This window comes from Pelophylax lessonae (genome assembly GCF_965119305.1).
Source record: "Pelophylax lessonae genome assembly, chromosome: 3".
NCBI classification, from domain to species: Eukaryota; Metazoa; Chordata; class Amphibia; order Anura; family Ranidae; genus Pelophylax; species Pelophylax lessonae.
In genome coordinates this window covers 106,413,139-106,438,456 of record NC_138770.1, presented here as the reverse complement: position 1 = coordinate 106,438,456, position 25,318 = coordinate 106,413,139, and the positions used below count along the sequence as shown (strand labels likewise).

Here is a 25,318-nt window from a genome sequence, read left to right as displayed (position 1 = left end):
AAAGTATGGGGCAGTCTTCTCAGGGGGGAGGGAATCTTTATAACCCTTTTACATAATTTTTTTGACCCTTGTTGCTTAGAATTTTGTGTATTAAACTCTGCCTTCTTACTAATATACCTACTTGTATTTCAGGAAAGCCATTTGAAAACACCATGATCATGAATGCTGCTGTTGCCAATATCATTGTGTCCATATTGCTTGGTCATCGCTTTGAATATGACGCTCCAAAACTTCTGAGGCTTTTGACAATAATCAATGATAATATTAGAATTGTTGGTTCCCCAATGGTTTTGGTAAAGTTATATTTACTGCAACATTTTAACATAATACCATTGGTTTACTTTCCTTGTAAGGTCATGCAAGTTATATAAAGCACACAGCTCCAGGTGTTTATTTTCAAAGTACCAGGGGATCCCCAAAACTCCAGCATAGTTTTAGGCAATTATCAACCAAATAGCTGTCTGGCCTAACAAACTCCCTGTCTTAATTTTAGTTGCCAAATTTAGCCTCGCTGGCCAAAAGGGAGGTGGGCCATTTACTGACCAGGAAGATCAGGAAAAATGCCATGGTGCAATGACTATACATAACGAATAAGAACAGATAATGAGAATAACACCCAACATTCAAAACATGAGAAGTGCAGCTGTTTAGTTAGATCCAACAACATTCATATATGTATGAAACCATTGCATGATGGCATTCAACTGGGACAATTAATCTAGAAGGATAGGAAAGCTCCCCTGACTGCAGTTATCCTACCACTGCTAAATTGTCACCACTTTCTGATCTTCACATTGCCCCTACCCTGTTCATTGATGCACTACATCTTCTAAAGCAGAATTACAACCACAAATAAGATACAAATGAGTTGCCCATTAAAAGATAAAATAACAAAACCAGTTTTCTCTTACGTCCTCCGACAATCGCCGCCTCTTCATATTCGTCACATATGGGGTATTAGACTTTGCTCCGAAGGAGTAGCTAGGCATCAGAATATGTTAACATTAAAGCTTTTAACATATCCCACCCTCAAGGGGTGGTCCCCTCAGTCAATACCCTCCTACTTCCTGCAACCATATCTCAGTTTTAATGTCTAGCTTGTCAGGAGTGGCTGGCTCTCTCTGTGCTGGGGCTTTGTGCCCCAGACTCTTTCTTCTTTTTTGATTTTTTGTTTGAGTTTTCTCTCTACCTTTACTTAGCTGTTCTTTTTGTCAGCTTTAGTTAGTTCTTCGGATGAAGAGGATCATGCGGGCTGGGTCTCGGGCTGATCCCCCTGGTCGCAGGTCGTGGGTCAGTGGCTTCCCAGCCTGCCATCGAGCGTTCAGCCAGGTAACGCTCCTGGCACAGTGAACGACCCATCCCTGTTCGGTGCAGGGATGATTGGTGAGGTGGCTACCTCACTGGACGCTGTGCGGTTTCTTAACCCCCATTCTGTGCGTCTTGTATGCAACTCTCCCTGCCTCATGTGCAGCGGCTTGTTCGCCTGTGCGGGTCCCCCACGCCACTGTGAGGTAAGTGTATTTATGTGGGGACCTGTCTGTCTGGGGGGGTGTCAGTCTGGGACTGTGTAACCTGCCTCTATTCACACTGTTTGTCTCCCTATCTCTCGGCTGCATGCTGTGGGCTGCAAGGGGGGGGGGGGAGCTGTGTGACACTGTGTGTGTCAGCCTTGTCAGTGTGAGAAGCTGTGTGCTGTGGGGCATGTTTTGTGGCATGTTTGGGCATTATACAGCGATCGCTGCGGCGATCTGACATGTTTTTTTATACAGACATGTGTGCATTACTGTACTGTGGAGCGGCGGTTTCGGCGCCAAACGGCGCCATTTTGCCTACACTCCCTCCGGCCGCATGTTCTACATGCATGGCGGCCATTTTCTTGTAGCCTCCCATAGGCTTTCATAGAGCGCCCTGGCAGCATCACTTCCTCTTCTCCAGGAACACCGACCGAGGCAGCAGCAGCGGCGAGGGTCTCCTCAGGTTATATCCTTCCTATCCATTGCCTGTGTCAGTTTTATTGTCCCTGTGGGGGTCTCATTGTGCTTGTGTGTGGTGCGGTGGGCTACGCTCGCCGCGCGTGTTAAAGGGGCAGTTAACCCTTTATTATCCGGCATTTGTTATAGGGGCAATGGATTCTCAGGAGGGCAAATTTCCTACCGCCTTGGTGGAAAGCCAGGGGACCGCTGTTTCCCCCCCAGGGGGGGATTTAGCCACTATTGTGGCTGGCCTTGCTGCTCAGGTGCAGATGCTGGTGGCTGCTCAATCTACTAAAAGACCCAGAGTTGCTCTTTCCTCTGATTCTGAGGGTGAAGGTGATGGGGCTGTTATGGCGGGGGCCTCCTTATCGGGGTCCCGCTCCTCCCTGGATCTAGTGGGGTCCGAGGTGGAGGCTGAAGTTGAAGGGGTTGATAATTCTCCCCCTGGCTCGCCTGAAGAGCTTGCAATCATGGATGAATTGATTGCTTCCATAAAGCAAACGCTGCGTTTGCAGGATGAAGTGTGTCCCCCCGCTGCCTTGGCGGCTTATGGGACGCAGAGAAAACGCAGGACGCCGCAGGTTTTTCCCTGCAATGATGATTTTCAGCGCGCTGTTAAGGAACAATGGCGCAATCTGCGCAAACCTTTTGCTGTACCAAGTAGGTTCAAGCTGCGTTATCCTTTCTCGCCTTCCACTGATGAACGGTGGTGTGTGCCTCCCCCAGTGGATCACGCAATTGCGGTTTTAAACAAATCCACTGCGATTCCTGCAGAGGATTCCCCTGTGTTCCGTGATGCCACGGATAGGAGATTGGAGTCTCTTGCCCGTCATACTTATTCTGTTACGGGTTCTATGCTTAAGGCTCTGTTTGCTTCTCTCATGGCGGCCCAGGCGATTGCAAGTTGGATGCAGATGCTTAGGCGCGTCCTAGTGGCCGATTCGGCCTCGCCGGCGACCCTGGATATGGTGGATCAAATCCACCAGGGTGTCATGTATCTGTGTGATGCGGACTTGGACCTAGTTCCGTTGGCTGCACGTGTGCACAGCGTGGCGGTGTTGTCTCGCCGCCTGGTTTGGTTGAAATGTTGGTCGGTGGACCAGTCTTCACGTAAGACCTTAGCCAATCTGCCTTATGGTGGGTCTCGCCTTTTTGGGGAGTCCTTGGATGTGTTGATTAAGGGGATCACCGGAGGTAAGAGCACTCTCTTGCCCCATTTCCCCAAGGCTAAGGGGGCTTCTGGGAAGAAGCATGCTAATTTTCGGCCCCCTCAGGGGTCCTTTCGTGCCTTTCGGTCGCACTACAAGGGCAAACCGTTCAAAGGTCAAGGCTCTCAGAAGAAGCCCTGGTCTGGTAAACAGAAGTGCGGTCAATCTGGATCCGCAGCCCATAACAGTGCGGCCTGAAGGGGCGCCCTCACCCAGTTTTGGGGTGGGGGGACGCTTGCTCGGTTTTCTTCAGCCCTGGTTGGCCCGCGTGCGGGACAGATGGGTTCAGGAGATCGTTCGATCTGGTTACAAGATCGAGTTTCTCTCTCGGCCGGAGAGCAGATTTTTTCCCTCAAATCTTCAACTGTCTCCAGAGCGTTTACGGGACCTGCACCTGGCGGTGCGGGACCTAAAGGGGGTAAGGGAGTGGTAGTTCCGGTGCCTCATCGGGACAGATTTCGGGGGTTTTATTCCAATCTGTTCTCCGTGCCCAGAAAGGAGGGCAAGGTTCGTCCAATTCTGGACTTGAAGGCTCTGAACCGCTCTGTGCGGGTTCGCAAGTTCCGCATGGAATCCCTGCGGTCGGTGGTGGTTGCCCTGGTTCCAATTCATGGCCTCCATCGATTTGAAGGATGCGTATCTTCACATCCCCATTTTCGAGGGTCACCAGAGGTACCTTCGATTTGCCATTGCGGAGGATCACTACCAGTTCGTGGCGTTGCCTTTTGGTCTCGCCTCGGCTCCGCGGGTCTTCACCAAGGTGCTTGCACCGGTTCTGGCACTATTGAGGGCCCAGGGCATTTCTGTCCTGGGGTATCTGGATGACATTCTGGTTCGGTCTGCGACCAGCCAGGGTCTGGAAAAGGACCTGTCTGTCACGATGCATACTCTGCAGGAGTTTGGTTGGACGATAAATTTTCCAAAGTCGACACTGAGTCCGTCGGTTCGTCTTCCCTACCTGGGAATGATTCTGGACTCGGTGCAGGCGAAGGTCTTCCTGCCGGAAGACAAACTCAGAACTCTTCAGGAGGAAGTCGGGTCCCTCAGGGACGTTCCGCACTCGTCTCTGCGGACGTGCATGAGATGTCTGGGATTGATGGTCTCGGCCTTCGAGGCGATTCCCTTTGCCCAGTTTCACACGCTGGGTCTCCAAGCGGAGATCCTGTCCATGTGGGACGGGCGACCTCAATCTCTGGATCTTCAAATCTCGTTGAGTCCTCGCACCAGAAGAGACCTTCTGTGGTGGCTCCAGTCCCCGATGGTGTCCAGGGGCAAGTCGTTTCGTCCTATCTCGTGGACGGTAATCACCACGGATGCCAGCCTGTCGGGCTGGGGTGGTGTTCTGGGCGTTCTGTCCGCCCAGGGGACTTGGTCGGAGGGGGAGTCCTCCCTTCCGATCAACATTCTGGAATTGCGTGCGATAAATCTCTGTCTTCATCGCTGGACGGACCGGCTGCAGGGCTGCCCGGTTCGGGTGCAGGCGGACAATGCCACGGCGGTGGCCTACATCAACCACCAAGGGGGCACCAGGAGTGCCCGAGCGGCTCGAGAAGTGGCCGACATTCTGTCTTGGGCCGAGGCTCATGTCCCGGCCATAACGGCGGTTCACATTCCGGGGGTGGAGAACTGGCAGGCGGACTATCTGAGTCGCCAGACCCTGGATCAGGGGGAATGGTCTCTCCACCCGGCTGTTTTCCAGATGTTGTGCGCGAAGTGGGGTCTTCCAGATGTGGACCTGTTTGCGTCTCGTCTCAACAACAAGGTGAGAAGGTTCGTGGCAAGGACGCGCGACCCTCGGGCAGACGCGTCGGACGCGTTAGTGGCCCCGTGGCATCAGTACAGGTTGATATACGCGTTTCCACCGATTCAGTTGCTGTCCAGGTTCCTTCGCAGGTTACACTCGGAACGCAGCACGGTGATTCTTGTGGCACCGGACTGGCCTCGCCGGTCCTGGTACGCAGACCTCGTGAATCTGGCGGTCGACGCCCCGTGGCATCTGCCTCTTCGAGACGATCTCCTGTCTCAAGGACCGATATACCATCCTGCTTTACAGTCGCTGGCTTTGACGGCCTGGCTGTTGAGACCGAGGTCCTGAGGGAGAAGGGTCTCTCCCCAGAGGTCGTTCATACCTTGATCAACGTGAGGAAGTCTTCCTCGGGGAAGGTTTATTACCGTACTTGGAAGGCCTATTTTGCTTGGTGTGAGTCCAGGGGATTTTCTCCCCGCACGTACTCGGTTTCCCGAGTGCTGTCCTTCCTTCAAACGGGTGTCGATCAGCGTTTGGCGCTGGCTACGATAAAGGGTCAGGTGTCTGCGCTGGCCGTTCTGTTTCAACGTCCCGTGGCTTCCAACTCCTTGGTTGGCACTTTTGTTCAGGGTGTGCGGCATCTGGTTCCTCCTAGGAGGGATCCTCTGCCCCCTTGGGACTTGAATCTCGTTCTGTCTGTGTTGCAACGTGCTCCTTTTGAACAGATCAGGGAGATCTCGTTGTCTATGTTGTCCAAAAAGGTCGCCTTTTTGGTGGCGATCACTTCGGCTCGCAGAGTGTCGGAGCTGGCAGCTTTGTCCTGCAAGTCTCCGTATCTGGTTGTTCATTTGGATAAGGTGGTCTTGCGACCTAATCCTTCTTTTCTTCCGAAACGAGTTTCGGAATTCCATCTTAATGAGGATATTGTCTTGCCTTCGCTGTGCGCGAAGCCTAAACATCCAAAGGAGGTGAGATTACATTCTCTGGATGTTGTTCGGGCGATAAGGGTTTACCTTAAATCGACTGAGTCTTTTCGAAAGACAGATTCCTTGTTTGTTCTTCCTGAGGGTCCTCGGAAGGGCATGGCGGCGTCGGCCTCTACCATCGCCAAATGGATCAGGCAGACCATTGAACAGGCCTATGCTTTGCAGGGGAAGGTTCCCCCTGTGCCTGTGAAGGCGCACTCTACTAGATCTCTGAGTACGTCTTGGGCCTGTCGTCATGGGGCTTCTGTAGCCCAGGTGTGTAAGGCGGCGACTTGGTCGACCGTGCACACTTTCACAAAATTCTACAAAGTAGATGTTCAGGCATCTGCGGATGCTTCCTTTGGCTGCAAGGTTCTTAGTGCGGCGATTCCCTAGGGTCCCTTGTGGGGACCACTGGCTGTTGGGATAAATTTTTTATCCCCTGGTTATTTGTCTTTTCCTGGGTTGTTGCTCCTGTTGAGCACCTGTTTTTTCCTGTTGCCCAGCTGGGTTCCTTCCTTTGGTAAGGTTCCTTTCTTTGATGCGGAGACTGAGTTGCCTTTTCGGCGCGGATGCGTTTCCCACCCCTCATGTTTGCACTGCTTTGGGACGTCCCCATATGTGACGAATATGAAGTGGCGGCGACTGTCGGAGGACGTAAGAGAAAGCGGAATTTTTGTAAAATCTTACCTGTAAAATTCCTTTCTCTGAGTCCTCCGACAGTCGCCGCCCCCGCCCCTCTTTTGGGGTTTGGTTGTATACTCTGCTGCTATTCCACTAAAACTGAGATATGGTTGCAGGAAGTAGGAGGGTATTGACTGAGGGGACCACCCCTTGAGGGTGGGATATGTTAAAAGCTTTAATGTTAACATATTCTGTTGCCTAGCTACTCCTTCGGAGCAAAGTCTAATACCCCATATGTGACGAATATGAAGAGGCGGCGACTGTCGGAGGACTCAGAGAAAGGAATTTTACAGGTAAGATTTTACAAAAATTCCGCTTTTGCTGAAATGTTCAGTTTTTAATCAGAAATGTCCCCGCCAGTAATTGTTTCTACTGCTAGATGCGCTTAGCCTGATGACCAGCATCATTCAAACCATGTCTTCTGAGTCCAGGTTGTCCTGAGCATTAACTAGCTTGTGATTGGACAGTGAAAAGAGAAGCTCATCTCTCTGTCACTCTGCTTTCTCTTCCTATTGTAGCATTCACTCCTGTAGGGGCCTGCTGGCAATACACAGGTTCTTTCAAAATAGTACAGAGGCTGCATTGCACAGTGACAACTCAGGCTCAGCCTAGGGAATGTCTTTTTGTGATTTTTTTGTGAAGAACTTGGACAAGAGAGGGGTAGGGGGCCCAGAGTACTCAAAAATGATATCCGTAATTAATAAGTGGAGTCCACACAACACTCTTTAGTGAGAGAGATAAAAGATCCTTCTCCAGACCAGGATTTTAGAACAGTGGCCTTCAGCAAAAATCCTTTGGCAATCTTCTTCATGCCTTCAGCCCATTCAGAATAGTGCGCTTCAGCAAAACTCCTTGCGCAATATACTTCATGCTTTCAGCCCATCACATGCTTAGGCCCAAACTGCAACTCTTGTCCCCTATTAGCTGCCTCCAAGGGGTTAACAGCCCCAGGAGAATAGGAACCCTCCTTGAGAAGAAAAAACACCCTGCCAGACCTATCAAACATTTATCACCTCCACAGCCACCTTCTGGGAACCCACCTCCTCCCCAGGAATTGATCCGATAAATATTTATAAATCAGGAGTTGATTCTCCTCTTCTATGTTCTGGAAGATTCTTCCAGAGGCAGACAGAAGCAATCAGCTACTGACCTTAGGAAAGCCTGACCAGATCAGAAACACAGCTCATCACTCCATTGAGTACAGTGAAGCCAAAAACGAAGTTTAGCCTAACTTTCTGGGCCGAGTGATACAGTATCATTATATATCTTGTCCACACGTGAACTGATTGGCGCCTTGTACTGGCTGATACCAAATCAAAGTCAGGTACTTACTGTACTGCTTAGATTAAAAACATACATTACTTCTTAAATCTATAATTTTTGTTTTCTTCCTTTCATAGAATACGGTTACTTAACATTATCAGAAAACTAACTGTATGTTTCTTCTTTTAGTTGTACAATGCATTTCCATCTCTAGTCCGATGGCTACCCGGGAGTCACAGAGAAGTCAAACCAAATGTAGAGGAAATGCACACTTTTGTTAGAGAAACCTTCACCAAACGGAGAAAGCAGCTGGATGTCAATGATCAGAGTAACTTCATTGATGTCTTCCTGGTCAAACAAAAGGAGGTATTTGTCATTTTATACAGAACCTACTTGCACCTGATTGCTAATTTTCATTAAAGTTGTAAGGGGGACAGGCTCAACTGGTAGAGGCAGCAGTAAACCATGCACAAGACGGGGTTACCCAGGAACAGTTCAACCACTTCACCTCCAGAAGATTTACCCCCCTGACTCGGCCATTTTTGCGACATGGCAATTCATTACTTTACCGTACAATTGCCGACACTGTACTCAAATAATATTGTCCTTTTTTTCCCCACAAAAAGAGCTTTTTTTTCTTGAATTTGATCACCGCTGCGTTTTTTTACTTTTTGTGCTTTTGAAAAAAAAAAGAAACAATATTTTATACTTTCTGCTATAAAACATATCCAATAAAAAATATAAAAAAATTGAATTCTTCATAATTTAAGGCCAATATGTATTCTGCTACATATTTTCCGTAAAAAAAATCCCAAAAAGTGTATATTGATTGGTTTGAGCAAAAGTTATAGCGCCTACAAACTATGGGATATATATTTTTTTCTACTAATGACAGCCTTCAGCGACTTATAGCGGGACTTCAATTTTGCGGTGGACATTCGGACACCAACTGACACTTCTAAACTTTTTTGGAAACCAGTGAGACTAATACAGAGATCAATGCTAAAACTATACACTGTCACTGTACTAATGACACTGGCAGGGAAGGGGTTAAACATCAGGGGGCATCAAAGGGTTAAATGTTTGCCTAGCCTGTGTTTTCTAACTGTGGGAGAGGTGCTTTTACTAGGGGAAGGCATGGATCCATGTCCCTGCATTGCAGGAACACAGGATTCATGTCTTCCCTACTGACAAAACAGCAATCTGCCTTGTTTATATAGACAGACTACCATTCTGCTTGTGTACTGAGTGATCGGCGGGTGCCGGTGGACATCAGGGATGCCGTACCCACCCATTGAATCCTGCTCTGAACAATCACAGCGGGAGCGAACCGCTGTCAGTGAGCACTCTCGCCTGCTACCTGCATTGCAGGAACACAGGATTCATGTCTTCCCTACTGACAAAACAGCAATCTGCCTTGTTGATATAGACAGACTACCATTCTGCTTGTGTACTGAGTGATCGGCGGGTGCCGGTGGACATCAGGGATGCCGTACCCACCCATTGAATCCTGCTCTGAACAATCACAGCGGGAGCGAACCGCTGTCAGTGAGCACTCTCGCCTGCTACCTGGAGGTGCAGGATCACATATATATACATGATCATGCACACAGCAGCTGCCCTGTAGCAGTAAAAAAGCTATAGAGAGGTTGGCAAACGGTTAAGCAGGTTTGTCCTGCACTTTTTTTCAGCAAGGCAGCAAACATACACATATGTATGCAAATGAGCTTTATACAACAAGTCTAAAGAATACTGTAAAACAAACAAAACATGTCTGAGCCCCTAAGCAGACATACAGTAGGTCAATTCTTGACTAACTGAGGCCCCTCTTATAGGTTCCCCAGAACAAACAAGCACCATGTGCTTGTTCTTAGTGTTCGGTCAGCAGTCAGCCATTTTCCCCTAACAGCAGGATCTTACAGCAGGGAAACAATGAGGGAGATTGAGACCCTTGACCCTTGCTCAAAAAATGCCCATGTACAGCTGAGACTAAATAATGGAGTCTGGTTAACAGGTAAGATGTGGACTTAAGGCTTTGTTGCACTCAAAGCTCTGCAAAGCCTACGGCCTACAGGACTCAAACCAGGAATTATTCGTTTTTTGAAAAACAAACAGACTCAAATACTAAAGCCCCTCACCATGTTTAGCTGAGAAACCTAGTTTACATGTATACATCATCCAAAATGCCAGTGCATCACAAAGGTTAAGTCTGTAATGTAGTGCTTTAAGTGATCTATTGTCTTGTAAGGAAACATTTTGAAATTTTGATTGTGGTACTTTACACCAGCTAGGATTGTGAAATGTCTACCATCGTACCCGTCTAACTGCTTTAGAGGATGCCAGATTTGAACAATATGAAACACATATAGTTGACCTGTCCCAAGGTTTGGAGGCTATGGATAAGGGTGTACACATTGGTTGATACAGTTCTCCATCTAAACCTACGGAAAGATCCATGGGAAGCACTCCTACACAAATTTATCACGGATGTCTCCTGTTGGGAACGCACCCTAATCACTCAAATCTTTATGACGGCGAGACAAACAATAGTGCAGTTATGGAAAACACCACTTCTAAGTTTTGAAGAGGTTAGAAATCGATTCCACAGAAAGCTCATAAACAAAAGATTGACGGCGATCTTAAAGGACACGTACGTCAAATTTAAACAGATCTGGCAAACCTGGTTAGACCATTTCCCTCCGTCTCAAATGACCTCCCGCTTCCTTGAACTGTGATGACACTTTGCTGCACAGCCTAGAACCCCTGGGGTACCCAATTCCCTCTCCCATAAAGTGAGAACTGGTGATGTACTACTGTGCTGGTCATAGTTTTTGCTTGAGAGAAAGCTGCAGACAAGAAATTCCCTGCTTCAGCTTCATCCATGCCACTAGTCCTTTTTTCTCAATTGCATTTATAGAATACGGCTTCCAGAAATAAGGTCCTCTATAACAAAATGTTATTTTATCAAAATCCTTTTTTACACGTTGTCACAATGTATTAAGTCAGACTGTGGGGGGGGGGGGGAGTTATTTGCACCCCAAAGATTACAATTCTACAGGCCCTACTGATGGAAATCCTACTCTAGAAAAAAAGCACAAAGCATTTACTCTGAATTGTATGAATTTCAGGAAAAGCCAAATCCAGAGTTATATTTCAATGATACAAATCTAACAGTTTTGGTGATAGACTTGCTTGTTGCTGGAATGGAGACAACTTTGACCACTCTCCGATGGGGCCTACTTCTGATGATGAAATACCCAGAAATACAAGGTAAGTTATTTATTTCATGTACTGTTTTCTTTGATCATCAATATGATATTATCCATTTACCCCAATCTTCCTATTTACATGACAACTCCCTAATAACCTAGACAATATGACTGTATAAATGTAATTTGTCCTTGAGCCATGCCACCTGATCATGATTAAAGTTGTTCTAACGGCAAAAGTTTTTTTTAAAATAATGCATTCTATACATTAAAAAAAACCTTCTGTGTGCAGCAGCCCACCCCAGCCCCCCTAATACTTACCTGAGCCCCATCTTGATCCAGCGATGTTGCACAAGAGCCTTGGCTGTCTGGGACTCTCCCTTCTGATTGGCTGAAACACAGCTGCAGGCACTTTTGGCTCCTGCTGCTGTCAATAAAAGTCAGTAAAACAATAAGTAGAGAAGGGGAGCGGGCTGTAGCTGTGGCTCCATGTATGAATGGACACACAGAGCAGCGGCTTTGCTTAGGTGCCCCCATAGCAAGCTGCTTGCTGTGGGGTCACTCGGCAGGAGGAAGGGGCCAGGAGCGCCAGTGAGGGACCTGAGAAGAGGTGGATCTGGGCTGCTCTATGCAAAACCACTTCGCAGAGTAGGTAAGTACATGTTTTTTATTTTTTAATCGAAAAAAACAAGACTTTATTAATACTTTAAGTAATATTACTGCCATTAAATAACAACAAAAAAATTCTGCGCTATTGTGAATATGGAAATACAAAATGCTAAAACAGGTTTTATTAAATTAATTAAACATACCAGTGATACGTAATCATGTGATTACGTGATACATAATCATGTGAGCACACAATTACAAAATTACATATCGAAAATCATTATAAATTGTCCAGAAATAAATCTGTGACTTTCCACCAAACTTTTATGGGCACTCCCTCACCTTATTGATGTTACCTTTAAAGTGGTTATAAAGGCTCAAGGTTTTTTACCTTCATGCTGCTTGAAGGTAAAAGACCTTCTGTGTGGCCCCCCCCCAGACCTCCTTATACTTATCTGATCCCCATCTCGATCCAGTGATGTGGGCGCCTCGACTCTCTGGGGACTCTTGCTCCTCATTGGCTGAGACAGCAACGGGGGCCATGTGAATGGACATACAGAGCCGCTGCTTGGGAATGGGCCTGCTTTGGTGCCCCCAGAGCAAGCTGCTTGCTCTGGGGGCACTCAGCAGGAGGGAAGGGCCAGGAGCGGCAGCGGGGGATCCAAAGAGAGGAGGATCTGGGATGCTCTGTGCAAACCACTGCACAGAGCAGGTAAGTATAAGTATAACATGTCTGTTATTAACAATAAAAAAAAAAGACATTAATATCACTTTAAAAAAGAAGGTCTATCATATACAGACGCATCTCAAAAACTTCTAATATCATCAAAAAGGTAATTTATTTCAGTAATTAAATTCAAAAAGTGAAACTCATATTTTATATAGAAGCGGTCCACACAGAGAGATATATATTAATAATTTCTTTCTTTTAATTTTGATGATTATAGCCTACAGCTAGTGAACAACCAAAAATTCAATATCTCAGAAAATTGGAATATTACATAAGACCAAAAAAATAAATAAATAATTTTTTATACGGAAATGTTGGCTTACTGTAAAGTATGTCAATGTACAGTATAGTATGGACTTAATACTTAGTTGGGCTCCTTTTGCATGAATTACTGCATTAATGCGGCGTGGAATGGAAGCAATCAGTCTGTGGCACAGCCGAGGTGTTATGGAAGCCCAGGTTTCTTTGATAGTGGTTTTCAACTCATCTGCATTGTTGGGTCTGGTGTCTCTCATCTCCTCTTGACAATACCCTACAGATTCTCAATGGGGTTTAGGTAAGGCGAGTTTGCTGGCCAATCAAGCACAGTGATGCCATGATCATTAAAATAGGTATTGGCACTTTTGGCAGTTTGGACAGGTGCTAAGTCCTGCTGGAAAATGAAATCAACATCTATATAAAGCTGGTCAGCAGAGGGAAGCATGAAGTGCTCTAGAATTTCTTGGTAGAGAGCTGCGCTGACTTTAAACTTGATAAAACACAGTGGACCAACACCAGCAGATGACATGGCTCCCCAAATCATCACAGATTATAGAAAGTTTGCATTTCATTTGGAAATCAAGGTCCCAGAGTCTGGAGAGGCACAGCATTCAAGTTGCATGTGGTCCAGTGTGAAGTTTTAACAGTCATCGATAAGTGTGGGGTATTGTCAAGAGGAAGATGAGACACCAGACCCAACAATGCAGATGAGCTGAAAGCCACTATCAAAGCAAAGATAAGGGAAGGTGAGATAGATGGCGCTGCCACAAGTAAAATAATAAAAATGGGTATTGGACGGAAATTAGTAGATGGTAATGATATAGTACAGTGTAAGGTTGCACCAAGACAGATATGACCAAAAAATATGCACTAAAGTGCAATTGCGTATTATATGATATAGACAGATAAGAATCAATAAATGAAGATGAATAGACAATGGTAAAAAATTATACAGTGTAAAATAGCACCGTAAAATAAATGATCACAAATATGTGCAAAAGTGCAAAATATATGTGCAAAAAGTGCAGAAAAAATGTATTTATAAATATAAAGTGCGAAGTGAACGCTAAAAATATTGTTTTAGCAGGTAAAGGTCAGTGAAATAGTGACTGACTTGAAGGAAAGGGAATAAATTAGTGCGAGATAGATATTAATCAGATAAGATTAGTTACTAATTAGTGCAAAGTGAACAGCAATTAAATGGCTAAAAAGTGCCACTAGGTGGGTGAGTCTCATATGTAGAAACACTATATGGTAGTGACTGTGATAATAATTAGCATATGAAAATCAATGAAAAAAATAATGAAAAAAATAGGTAGGTGATCAGTCAAATATATACAACATGAACAATGTGAATATAAATAAAGTGAACCAAACGTATACAAATAATAATTTTGGTGACTAAAGTGATAGGTGAAAAGTCCATTCAATGTTGTGGATGGCATTCTCCAGCAACTGAATTAATCCTAGGTGATCCGTTTCTGGGGGTGCATGTGAGGAATAGTATGTGCTCCCCTCACGATCTAGCCCGCACTCACCAGAAATTCCGTACCCCTACAAGGGTATAGAGCGTTGTACCCTCTTAGGGGGGAAATAGGGAGAACCTCTTTCCAACATGACGCTCAGTATAGGATTTCCAGAATAGGGACACCTCTCCAGAAAAAGTATAGCTCAAATGGTTCCAGGGGACATCGATAATGGATCAGGGGAAAGCAGATGCCGGACCATATGAAGGAAAGAACCTCACATAGTGAAGTATTGCCAAATAACGTATTTATTAAATAGTCAAAAAGATACTCACAATTTTACAGATACAAAGTGCTTTAAAATCATGGAGACGCAATAGAGCCGGGTTGTACAGCGGGGCTTCCGGGACGCCGTGCGCCTCAACCACCGGAAATGCGTTCCAACGGACAGCGGATGTGACGTGGTTACGCCTTACGTGTTTCGTCATAGGACGTCATCAGAGGCAGTAACCAGCACGCCATCTCCACTGTTTAAATAGTAAATAGTAAAGAGGTTACCAGGCAACCGGAATAGAGCCATAGCACTGTAAACTGACTATTTAAACAGCGGAGATGGCATGCTGGTTACCGCCTCTGATGACGTCCTATGATAAAACGCGTAAGGCGTAACCACGTCACATCCACTGTCCGTCGGAACGCATTTCCGGTGGTTGAGGCGCACGACGTCCCGGAAACCCCGCTGAACAACCTGGCTCTATTGCGGCTCCATGATTTTAAAGCACTTTGTATCTGTAAAATTGTGAGTATCTTTTTGACTATTTAATAAATACGTTATTTGGCAATACTTTACTATGTGAGGTTCTTTCCTTCATATGGTCCGGCATCTGCTTTCCCTTGATCCATTATTGATGTTCCCTGGAACCATTTGAGCTATACTATTTCTGGAGAGGTGTCACTATACTGGAAATCCTATACTGAGCGTTCTGTTGGAAAGAGGTTCCCCCTATTTCCCCCTTAAGAGGGTACAACGCTCTATACCCTTGTAGGGGTACGGAATTTATGGTGAGTGCAGGCTAGATCATGAGGGGAGCACATAGTATTCCTCACATGCACCCCCAGAAACGGATCACCTAGGATTAATTCAGTTGCTGGAGAATGCCATCCACAACATTGAATGGACTTTTCACCTATCACTTTAGTCACCAAAATTATTATTTGTATACGTTTGGTTCACTTTATTTATATTCACATTGTTCATGTTGTATATATTTGACTGATCACCTACCTATTTTTTTCATTATTTTTTTCATTGATTTTCATATGCTTTTTGTTATCACAGTCACTACCTTATTGAGTTTCTACATATGAGACTCACCCACCTAGTGGCACTTTTTAGCCATTTAATTGCTGTTCACTTTGCACTTGCCAACTGGAGCTTAGTGACTAATCTTATCTGATTAATATCTATCTCACACTAATTTATTCCCTTTCCTACAAGTCATTCACTATTTCACTGACCTTTACCTGCTAAAACAATATTTTTAGCGTTCACGTCGCACTTTATATTTATAAATTAATTTTTCTGCACTTTTTGCACATATATTTTGCACTTTTGCACATATTTGTGATCATTTATATTACTGTGCTATTTTACACTATATCATTTTTTACCATTGTCTATTCATCTTCATTTATTGATTCTTATCTGTCTATATCATATAGTGCGCAATTGCACTTTAGTGCATATTATTTGGTCATATCTGTCTTGGTGCAACCTTACACTGTACTATATCATTACCATCTACTAATTTCCATCCAATATCCATTTTTATTATTTTACTTGTGGCAGCGCCATCTATCTCACCTTTCCTTATCTTTATTTAGTATACCTTTTTGAGTTATACTTTTGAGGTGGGCAGCAGCCTTGATTATATTTGCAGATTCCCCCCCCTTCCCCCCCCCCCCCCCACTATCAAAGCAACCTGGGCTGCCATAACACCTCAGCAGTGCTACAGGCTGATCACCTCCATGCCACACCGCATTGCTGCAGTAATTCATGCAAAAGGGGCCCTGGCCAATTATTGAGTGCATGCTATACTGTACATGGACAAACTTTATAGAAAGCCAACATTTCTGTATTAAAAATCCTTTTTTTTTATTGGCCTTATATAATATTAAAATTTTCTGACTTACTGAATTCTGGGTTTTCACTAGCTGTAAGCCATAATCATCAAAATTAGAAAAATTGACTTACTGCTCCGCTTAATATGTTGCGTCAGCAATGATATCATCAGGAACATGGATCATGAGGGATCAACACACTTGTATTCATAGCTTAATATACCCTTCCCTGTTATAAACAAAAAATAATAATCAATAAAATAATTAGTGGTTGTAAAGCCTAAAGGTTTTTTACCTTAACGCATTTTATGCATAAATGTAAAAAACTTTCAGTTTGCAGCTTCCCCCATAGCACCCCCCCAATACCAGTGGATTATTTTGTCATTTTGATATGCAGGTTCATTTGAAAATTGAATTAGGTTAGCACTGATTTATTTATTATATGTTTTCAGCAATGTAGTTTGTGAATTTAATATACACTTGTATTTTTATACAGTGCAGACATAATTACTCAAACGCCTTATCTGTGTTCTATAAAATTAATTAGATCCATATTGTGCTACTAGACTAAAATAAATCATTCAGCAAGTGATCCTCTAAGTTATAGTAACAAATATAATCTTGCCCACATTGGTGATAAAAAGCTCAAAGCACAAAGTGATAAAAACTAAAGTGAGGGAATACCCATAAGAGTTTGGGGAGGTTTCACTGGGATTATTTACAAGAGTGTTCTAAGGGTGGAAGATCACAGATTTCAGGGTTTATGGACTAATTATGATGATTTTCATTATGTAATTTTGTATTTGTCTGTTCACATGATTTTGTATCACTGGGTTATTCTTCTTTGAGCTTATACACTGAACATTTTTTATTAGTGCACTTTTTTCTTGGCACAGTGGTATGTTTATTTAATTTGATCAAACACATTTTTACATTTTGTGTTTTAGTATTTACTATAGCCCAGCATTTTTGATTTAACATTTGCAGTGCTTTATGCTTGCAGCTTTTTTTTTATCATTGGTGCGCGCAATATTATATTTGTTGTTAAAGTTATACTCCACCCAAAAGGGGAAATTCAACTTTTAGCCCCCCTCCCTCTTCCTATGCCACATTTGGCTTTTTTTTTTTTTTTGAGGGGGGGTACTTAGTTTTGACAGGTACCCGCTCCCACTTCCGCTCGGACCACCTAGGCGATCCAACCGGAAGTTCTGCTCTCACAGGTCCCAGATGATTGCCCGACCATTCAGGAGGCAAAGCGCAAAAGTCACAAGCTGTCACAGCTGGGTGCCCTTAGTTGTAATGCGAGGAGATGGAAAGAATCTAGTCTTCGGGCAGCCACATCACCTTATCCTGGGACAGGTGAGTGTTTTTTTAAAAGTCAGCAGGTACACTTTTTGTAGCTGCTGCCTTGTAAAAAGAAAAACAAAATCGACTTGAGCTCCTATTTAAAGTGATTGTAAAGGACAGAATTGAAAAAATAAATAAATAAACATGCTGTACCTAGCTGTTCTGTGCAATTATTTTGCATAGAGCAGCCCAATCTTCTTCTTTTTGGGTCCCCTGCTGGCGGTCCTGGCTCCTCCCCCCACCAAGTGCCCACTCAAGAAGTTCCCGCCCCGCTGTCATCTCAGAGGCTCACAGGCTGTGATTGACAGCAGCAGGAACCAATGGCTCCTCCTGCTGTGTGAGCCAGTGAGGAGGAAGAGACCTGGGAAAGCCACTGCTCTCATGCACATCACTGGATCGAGACGGGGCTTGGGTAAAGGGGAGGTGGGGGGAGCTGCACCCAGAAGGTTTTTTACCTTGATGCATAGAATTCATTAAGGTATAAAAAAAAATCTTGAGCCCTTAGAACCACTTTAACATAGCTGCCGTGGCCAACAACTCTAGGGCTAACACTTTTAAACACAAATCTGGAGAGACAGCTTCCATATTTGGACAGGTTGTAATTTAATCTAACTGCAGGATACAGGGGAATCCATTTATAGGGAATAACTGTGTCTACCAAAATACTGTTGAAATGGCTTTGTTATCTTTTAACTAGTAAAAAGCTTGGGAATGTAAATAGATTTTAAAGAAAAAAAAGAAAAACCCTGAAGTATGTCTTTCTTTCAATAACAGAAAATGTTCAGAAGGAAAGTGAAAAAGTCATTGGTTCCGGAGAGCCTAGTCTGAAACATCGAAAACAAATGCCGTATACTGATGCCGTTATTCATGAAATCCAAAGGTTTGCCAATATCGTGCCCACAAATGTTCCACATGCCACTACACAGAATGTGACTTTTAAAGATTTTTTTATACCCAAAGTAAGTATTAAATTTTATCCTTCATTCATTACTAGAATGTAAAATATGAAAGGCATTTTTGTACAAAACCTAGGGGGTTAAAGAAAAAATATCCCCTTTCATGGATCTCAGAGATCTCTGGCCTGCACTTAGCATCCATTTTTACTAAATTAGATTTTCAGGGCACCTCATCCCCAAAAAAAGGCGATGAATGGAGGACTGCCTTTAGGACTTCATATGACAAATATTTAGTCACACCCTTTGGTCTCTGCAATGCATTAACATAAGATTGTTAGTACAGTGGCTCTGATCTGAGTTGTCAGTACTAGGCTTAACTGTAGCAGCACCCATTAACACTCTAACCAGGAAGGACAAAGAGATGTGGAATTTGTCACCCTGAAGCAGATATGTAAGATTCTTGAAGAAGTTTTTCCTATCTACCCTCATTCTGTTTCACCCGAACACCTCTCCGATATTCTTTTTGGGTGTGTATACCACTTCTGTGAGAGTTGGTGAAGTTCTTATGCAACAAAATGCTTCTGTTTAACACTAATGCTGTGGATTCTTCAGGAAAACCTTCTTTGTGTAGAGAAATTATTTCATAGGGGATCCATGATCATACTCAAAGAGTGGTGGCATCTTCTAGAGGGAGTGATTTAGCCTATTACCATTTTTTTGGGATCAAAAAGAATCTTCAATATCTTCAGACTGCTCAAAGGCTCAATTCTCAACATATTGACTGGGCTCTGTGTGGTTTCAATGTGTCTTACTGTCCTGGAGCTAAAAATATCAAAGCTGATTCACTGTTCCTATCCTTGGAGGTGGAGGACCTGGAACCTGATCCTGACTTTATAACTTATGCATTCCAGATTCTACTTTCAGCACCATTATACCTGTTCCAGGTTCACCTGTTCCAAATGTGTATATCACATCCTGGATAACAGTCACTTCTCTAAGCTGGCCAGCACCAGGGACTGTGCAAGAGTTTATATTTATTTCTTGCAAATACTGGTGCCCAGTATGTAGGCTGCATGTCCCATCTGCACTAAAAATAAAATCTTCAGGGGACAAACTGATGGAGTCTTACTCCCCCTTCCCATTTCTGAAATACCTTGGACTCATATTTGAATGACCTTTATCACTGACCTCCTGTTTCTAGGGTTTTTTCACTTGTTTATTGTGAGAGGCTTCCATTACTTTCTATCTTTCTGTATGCTGTATCACCGGCATGGTGATTGTGAGTAACATCATAGTATTGATTCTAGAATACATCAAACATTCTGCATGTAAAAGACAACTAAGCGTCTATAGTGGGTATGTCTGGGAATAGATCTCCTGCATTACGAACAGGTGAGAAAAAAGAGTTCCCAGGTCACCAGATAATTTATTAAAGAGAGAAGTTGGAATGGGGTACTAAAGCAATGTCTAGATAAAAGTCTAAGAGGTTTTTTTTTAGTTACCATAATGCATTGCCTGCATTAAAGTGGAGTTCCACCCTCATTTTATACTTACCTCCATCTTCTCGCTCCGGGTCACCTGAAAAAGAAATGGATAATCGCATTTTTTATTTTTTTTTACTTACCTCGTAGCGAAGAAAATATACTTACCTTACTTCCTTCTTCCTCCTTCCTCGTCCACGGCCCGTCGTCACTTCCTGGCTCTGCAATGATTCCTGGGAGCTGAACGTCATCGCTCCCAGGAATCATTGCGCCTGCACCGGCCCCGACGTCAGTTCCGGGGCGCGCACGTCATCCCCTTCTAAACAGCTTCTGGGCATGCCCAGAAGCTGTAGAGGGATGACGCGCGTGACCCGGAAGTGACGTCGGGGCCGGCGCAGAGCATCGTGGGACCGAAGAAGGCGGAAGAGGACGCCGAAGACGATCTCGCTGGCTTCAAGCTGCCCACATCTGAGATGGCAGCGCTGGACAAGACGTTTTCAAGGTAAGTATTTGTCCTAACAGGTAAGTGCAACCCGGGACAGATCAGAGGCTAGCCATTGTGGAATGCACTAGCCCTGACTGTCCCGGGGGTTTTAAAAAAATAAAAAAAATCCAGGGTGGAACTCCGCTTTAAGGTATGCAACTCTCCACTAACTGTTCCCCCCACTTCCCCCTAAACACTTATCTGAGCCTGTTAGTGATCCAGTGCTGTCCCTGGATGCAGGTCTTCTCCCTTCACTTCCTGGTCTCACAGGAGACTCAGGCAGCACCAGGCTGTTAGCCTAATTCTGTGAGAGGGGGGGGGGGCACAGCCGAGCCTGGCTCTGAAGTATGCTCATGCGTGCAGTGGCGGGGCAAGGTCATCTAGAGCCCAGGGCGAATATACCAAACTGCGCCCCCCAACCCAAGATGCATGAGCATTATGTGTCAGCAAAAATCCCCCAACAAAAACACCGAGCCCTAATCTGCATGCTTACTCCCTAAGCATAAATCCCCCCTCCTCCCTGTTCAAAGTTTCTTCCCCACTCTATCCCCCCTCCCAACATAAATCCCCCTAAATCACCACCAAAATGTCCCCTACTAGTACAATGCTTACCCTTATTCCGCCCCCCAAATCCCCCCTTCCACCACAAACCCCCCCCCCCATCTCCTTCTGGCACCCCCCCACCTCACATAATACCAAAGTGCCCAGGGCATTTTAGCCTTTATAACAACTTCAAATAGTGAGTAGGTAGCCTTTACCTTCTGCATTTCAGTGCTTAATTTATAACTTTGATCTGAGTGCGCCTTGAAAAGATCCATCAACTAATAACAACTTCATCCAAATGCCTCTCCCATCTATTTTCTGCAGGGAACTCGGGTGATTCCATTACTGTATTCTGTTCTACGAGACAAAGAGTACTTTGAGAAGCCAGAAGAGTTTTACCCTCAGCACTTTCTAGACTCAGAGGGAAACCTTGTTAATAATGAAGCTTTTATACCATTTTCTGCAGGTGAGTAAACCAAAGGAGTGGAAATTTAAATTGTTACAAATACATCTAATGTACCTCTATGACTGTGAGAAAAACAGTGAGAGACCAAGTCAACAGAGGGCACCAACCCAAAGATTACAAATGGGGCTACAGTTAGTCATTTTGTGCTGCTAGTTTTCTAATGTGGAAAGATAGACATCTTTTAAGCCAAAACCTTTAATCAGTCTACACTAAAAGTGATATAATAAAAAGTATGGAGGGCATGGATCTTTGATACTCCAATAATAAGATCTCCCTGACATGAGACCACATTGTCCACCTAAAAGTGTGGGTGATACATTTTCCATGCAATTGCTGTGTTGCTGCCTTCAATCAGATGATTCCTTTGCTTTTGGGTATTGACTTTACTACTTCTCACTCCCATATGCAATAAAATATATATTTTTTTTACTTTTCTCATCCTTGCTCTGCAGTTTGAACAGGGCACTAATTAAGAGAAATTTTAACTATGAACTTTCAAGGCAAGGCAGCTGAAAAACAGATCTTGCAGCTCTTTCTAAAACAGCAACAAGGAGTGCTTGAAATTTTAAACAAAGTGAAGAAAAAGAGTGCAAAGATCTTGTGCAATAAAGAACACCTATAATAAATACCAATAAAAAAAATAAAATAAAAAAACATATATAATGTACTCACAAGAACTAGGGTATATAGATGCCATGTTTTGAAAGCCATGCAATCTGGTATGTAAGATAGAGTAATGCTGAGAGACAAAGGCTGCAGGCTTGAGAAGGGGGGCATTTCCCTAAAATGCATTGCATTGACAACCAGGAACACAGTGAAGTACATATATAACTAACTCCCAAAGCTTCAAGTGTGCTCTGGCGTGGAGCAGACTGCAGGTACAGTCTCATAAACACAGCCACCTATCTGAAAGCTGTCCTGAAAGTTTGAGAAGAGTCACTTCATCCCTTCAGTTTTTGCTGCCCGCCATGGCTCTAGCTTATTCTCTAGATTGCCCTATGTAAATCCATTGTATTTACTTTTCTATTAATATTTATTGAAAGCTGTTTTTATTGTGCAAGATGGTTGTGCTCTCTTTAATTTTTTTTTACTTTTGTTCTAACATTTATGTATACTATACATTGATTTGTACAAAGTGTTGAGAACTCTTTAGTGACAAGGGTATGTGAGCACAGAAAAAGCTCTGTACATATTGATTGGTGTAGTGCAAAGCCCTGTTATGGCTCTAACAATGTAATCTGCCCCCACAACGCACCCACATTGTAAAGAGTGAAGAGATGGCACATGAAGAGGTCTCCATCTGAATCTAGAGGGAAACAGAAATGGAATGTTGTCTGTCCTACAGCTGTAACAGTCAATAATATTTCTTAGTAATTATTTTAATAATGATTTTTTACTTTATTTTTTTTCCAAGGTAAGAGAAGTTGTGCTGGAGAGACTCTTGCTAAAATGGAACTGTTTCTCATCTTCACAACATTGCTTCAAAACTTCACCTTTCAGGCTCCACCTGAAGCAAAATTGGACCTCACAGGTGCTGTTGGTTTCACAACCCCTCCACTGAAGCATGAGATCTGTGCAATCCCTCGCAATTAAAATGGAAGTAAATAAATTAATAGTAATTGTGGACTAGGTTTATAATTTTCTGAAAGAGGATGTGTTTTTTGATTTGTAGAATTGTAATTCAAAGCTCCATATATGAAGATCAAAGGCACCTCGAGATTAGTGAGTTGTATGTTTATAAGTGAAACTGAACAAGATGAAATAAATTAACTAGGAAGGAGATCAATTACATACTGTAATATGCTTAAGACTAATAAGTATTAATATAGGATCACAAATGGAACATAAATATGTAAATCACTGATTGTGAAGATAAGGTCTGACAACTCAATACCATGTGGAGAGAGTGGGGAAGTCATGTTGTACACAATGCCATCTTCATTTCTCCAAGACTCGCTAATAACAAAAACTGTCAGATTTAAATCTCATGTCTGTGTTAGCATTCAGGGAAGGTAATATGATGAACAAAAGAAAACAACAAGCTTACAGTGGAACTAAAGCCTGCAAATTAAATAACCAAAACAGTTACATTCAAGGCATTCCATGATAACAGTTTTGTGTGCTCTCAAGTGAACGGTCAAGCCATAAAATGGCTGGTGTCAGAACTGATCACAGGTGCAGCACCATGGCAACTGCTGTTCAAACTGAGGCTAAAATGGCAGCTTCCTTGGTTGAAAAGATTGGAGGGTTTAGTTCTACTTTAGGACATATTGACACAAAGCAGATTAGCTAGAATGGAACCAAGCTCAAATCTGGTTCATATTCCATAATACAGGCTATGATAGACAATACATTTTTAAAACCTGTAATGTAAAAAAAAAAAAAAAGAAGCAATCAGTCCGACACCAAACACACCTATTTTCCAAGATCCAGAAGGCTAATGTGTGGGGAGGTGCAGTAACCATTTAGGCTCCATTCACACCTAGGCGTTTGGAATTGTGGGTGGAATCACGATTCCAAATTACTTCTTAATAGCACCCCAATCGTGGTGCAATTTTGCCACGCGACAAATCACGGCAAAATCGCGCAAACAAGATCGTGGGACGCGTGTGGCCCAAAAGAAAGAAATGTAATTGAAAGTTCCCATGATCAACATCACCTCCAAATTGGTCAAAGGTGCAGGTTTAGAAGTAAAACTGAACAAGATGAAATAAATGAACTACGAATAACATGTACATAATATGCTAAAATATTAGCATTTAAAATGCTAAAATATTGGCATATAAAAGACTAAGTACTGATACAGGAATTGGATCGTGAAAGCACCTGTCAGGACTGGGCCTGAACATATGACCTTACTGCATCCGGCAGTAGCTCTTCTTGCTGAGTCATCTGAGATGCTGGGAAGCTCACTGTCGGATCTCTTAGAACATTCTTGCTTTGCCACCTATTTCCAGTGAACCTTGAACTCTGTGCTCCTCCCATGAACAGCCTGATTTGAGCCATGTCTCTGCACTACCTGTTTACCAGATTATTGTACTCTGTCCAGCTGATATCTTGCTCATTTGCTTACCAGAATCTGTCCTTATCTCCACTACCACTTGTTACCTTTGGCTTGTTCCTTGACTATGCTTATGCTTAATCCCAACATGCAACCATTTGTTATGGACCTTTGGCTTGTTCCTCAACTACGCTTCCAGATCCCAATCTTCAACCACTTGTTACTGACCTTCAGCTTATTTACTGACTACTGGTCTGCTTGATCCCTACCTGCTATATCTGCTACTGGACACCGGCTTGTTTACCTGCTGGTGGGGCCATCCCTAGGACCGTCAGAATGATATACTAGTGGTATATCACCTGTGCCAATGTAAACAGTATAATTGATATAAATAGAAATGATAAGCAGCTTGCACGTTTGCTGGCTGATTTTGCACTTGAGGACACCTGGAGACACCTTTATCCCACTCATAGGGCCTACTCCTGTTTCTCTACTCCTCACTCCTCCATGTCTCATATTGACCTAGTCCTGATCTCCCAGCGTCTCCTCCCCAGGCTGCAGGGTGCGGGATTTAGCCCACGCATTCCATCTGACCACGCTCCCTATTGGGTTACTTTTAGGCGGTGTGTGACACCCCCGTTCCGACTTGGAGGCTGAACCCCTTTTGGTTGTCTCTTCTGCCAGATCTCAATAATCTAGCAGATGAGTGGCGATTTTTCTTCAGCTCTAATGCGGATACGGCCTCTCCCTTGCTCGTGTGGGAAATGTTCGAGAAGCACTCCCGGCTTCTTTTGAGCGAACGTATCAATAGGCATCAACGCTCCTCTGAGGTATTGTACTCCCAGGTGAAGGATCGTCTCCGTGCCC

General features: G+C 43.9%; 1 protein-coding gene across 1 annotated transcript; it reads left to right on the top strand.

Moving 5' to 3' along the window:
• The first annotated feature begins 136 nt into the window (after positions 1–136).
• On the top strand, positions 137–23,069 carry LOC309549027 (cytochrome P450 2C4-like). The gene is made up of 6 exons (XM_082248969.1): positions 137–293; positions 8,030–8,206; positions 10,969–11,110; positions 18,355–18,539; positions 21,309–21,450; positions 22,865–23,069. The coding sequence occupies exons 1-6, from the start codon at positions 153–155 to the stop codon at positions 23,041–23,043; spliced, it is 966 nt and encodes a 321-aa protein (XP_082105095.1). The 5' UTR covers positions 137–152; the 3' UTR covers positions 23,044–23,069.
• Positions 23,070–25,318: the final 2,249 nt, after the last annotated feature.

Excerpts from the sequence above, each read along its gene's own strand:
- LOC309549027 (XM_082248969.1), top strand. The coding sequence starts at position 153 with ATGATCATGAATGCTGCTGTTGCCAATATCATTGTGTCCATATTGCTT. Across the intron at positions 294-8,029 it reads TTGGTTCCCCAATGGTTTTG|TTGTACAATGCATTTCCATC; the intron begins GTAAAGTTATAT and ends TTCTTCTTTTAG. Across the intron at positions 18,540-21,308 it reads AAGATTTTTTTATACCCAAA|GGAACTCGGGTGATTCCATT; the intron begins GTAAGTATTAAA and ends TATTTTCTGCAG.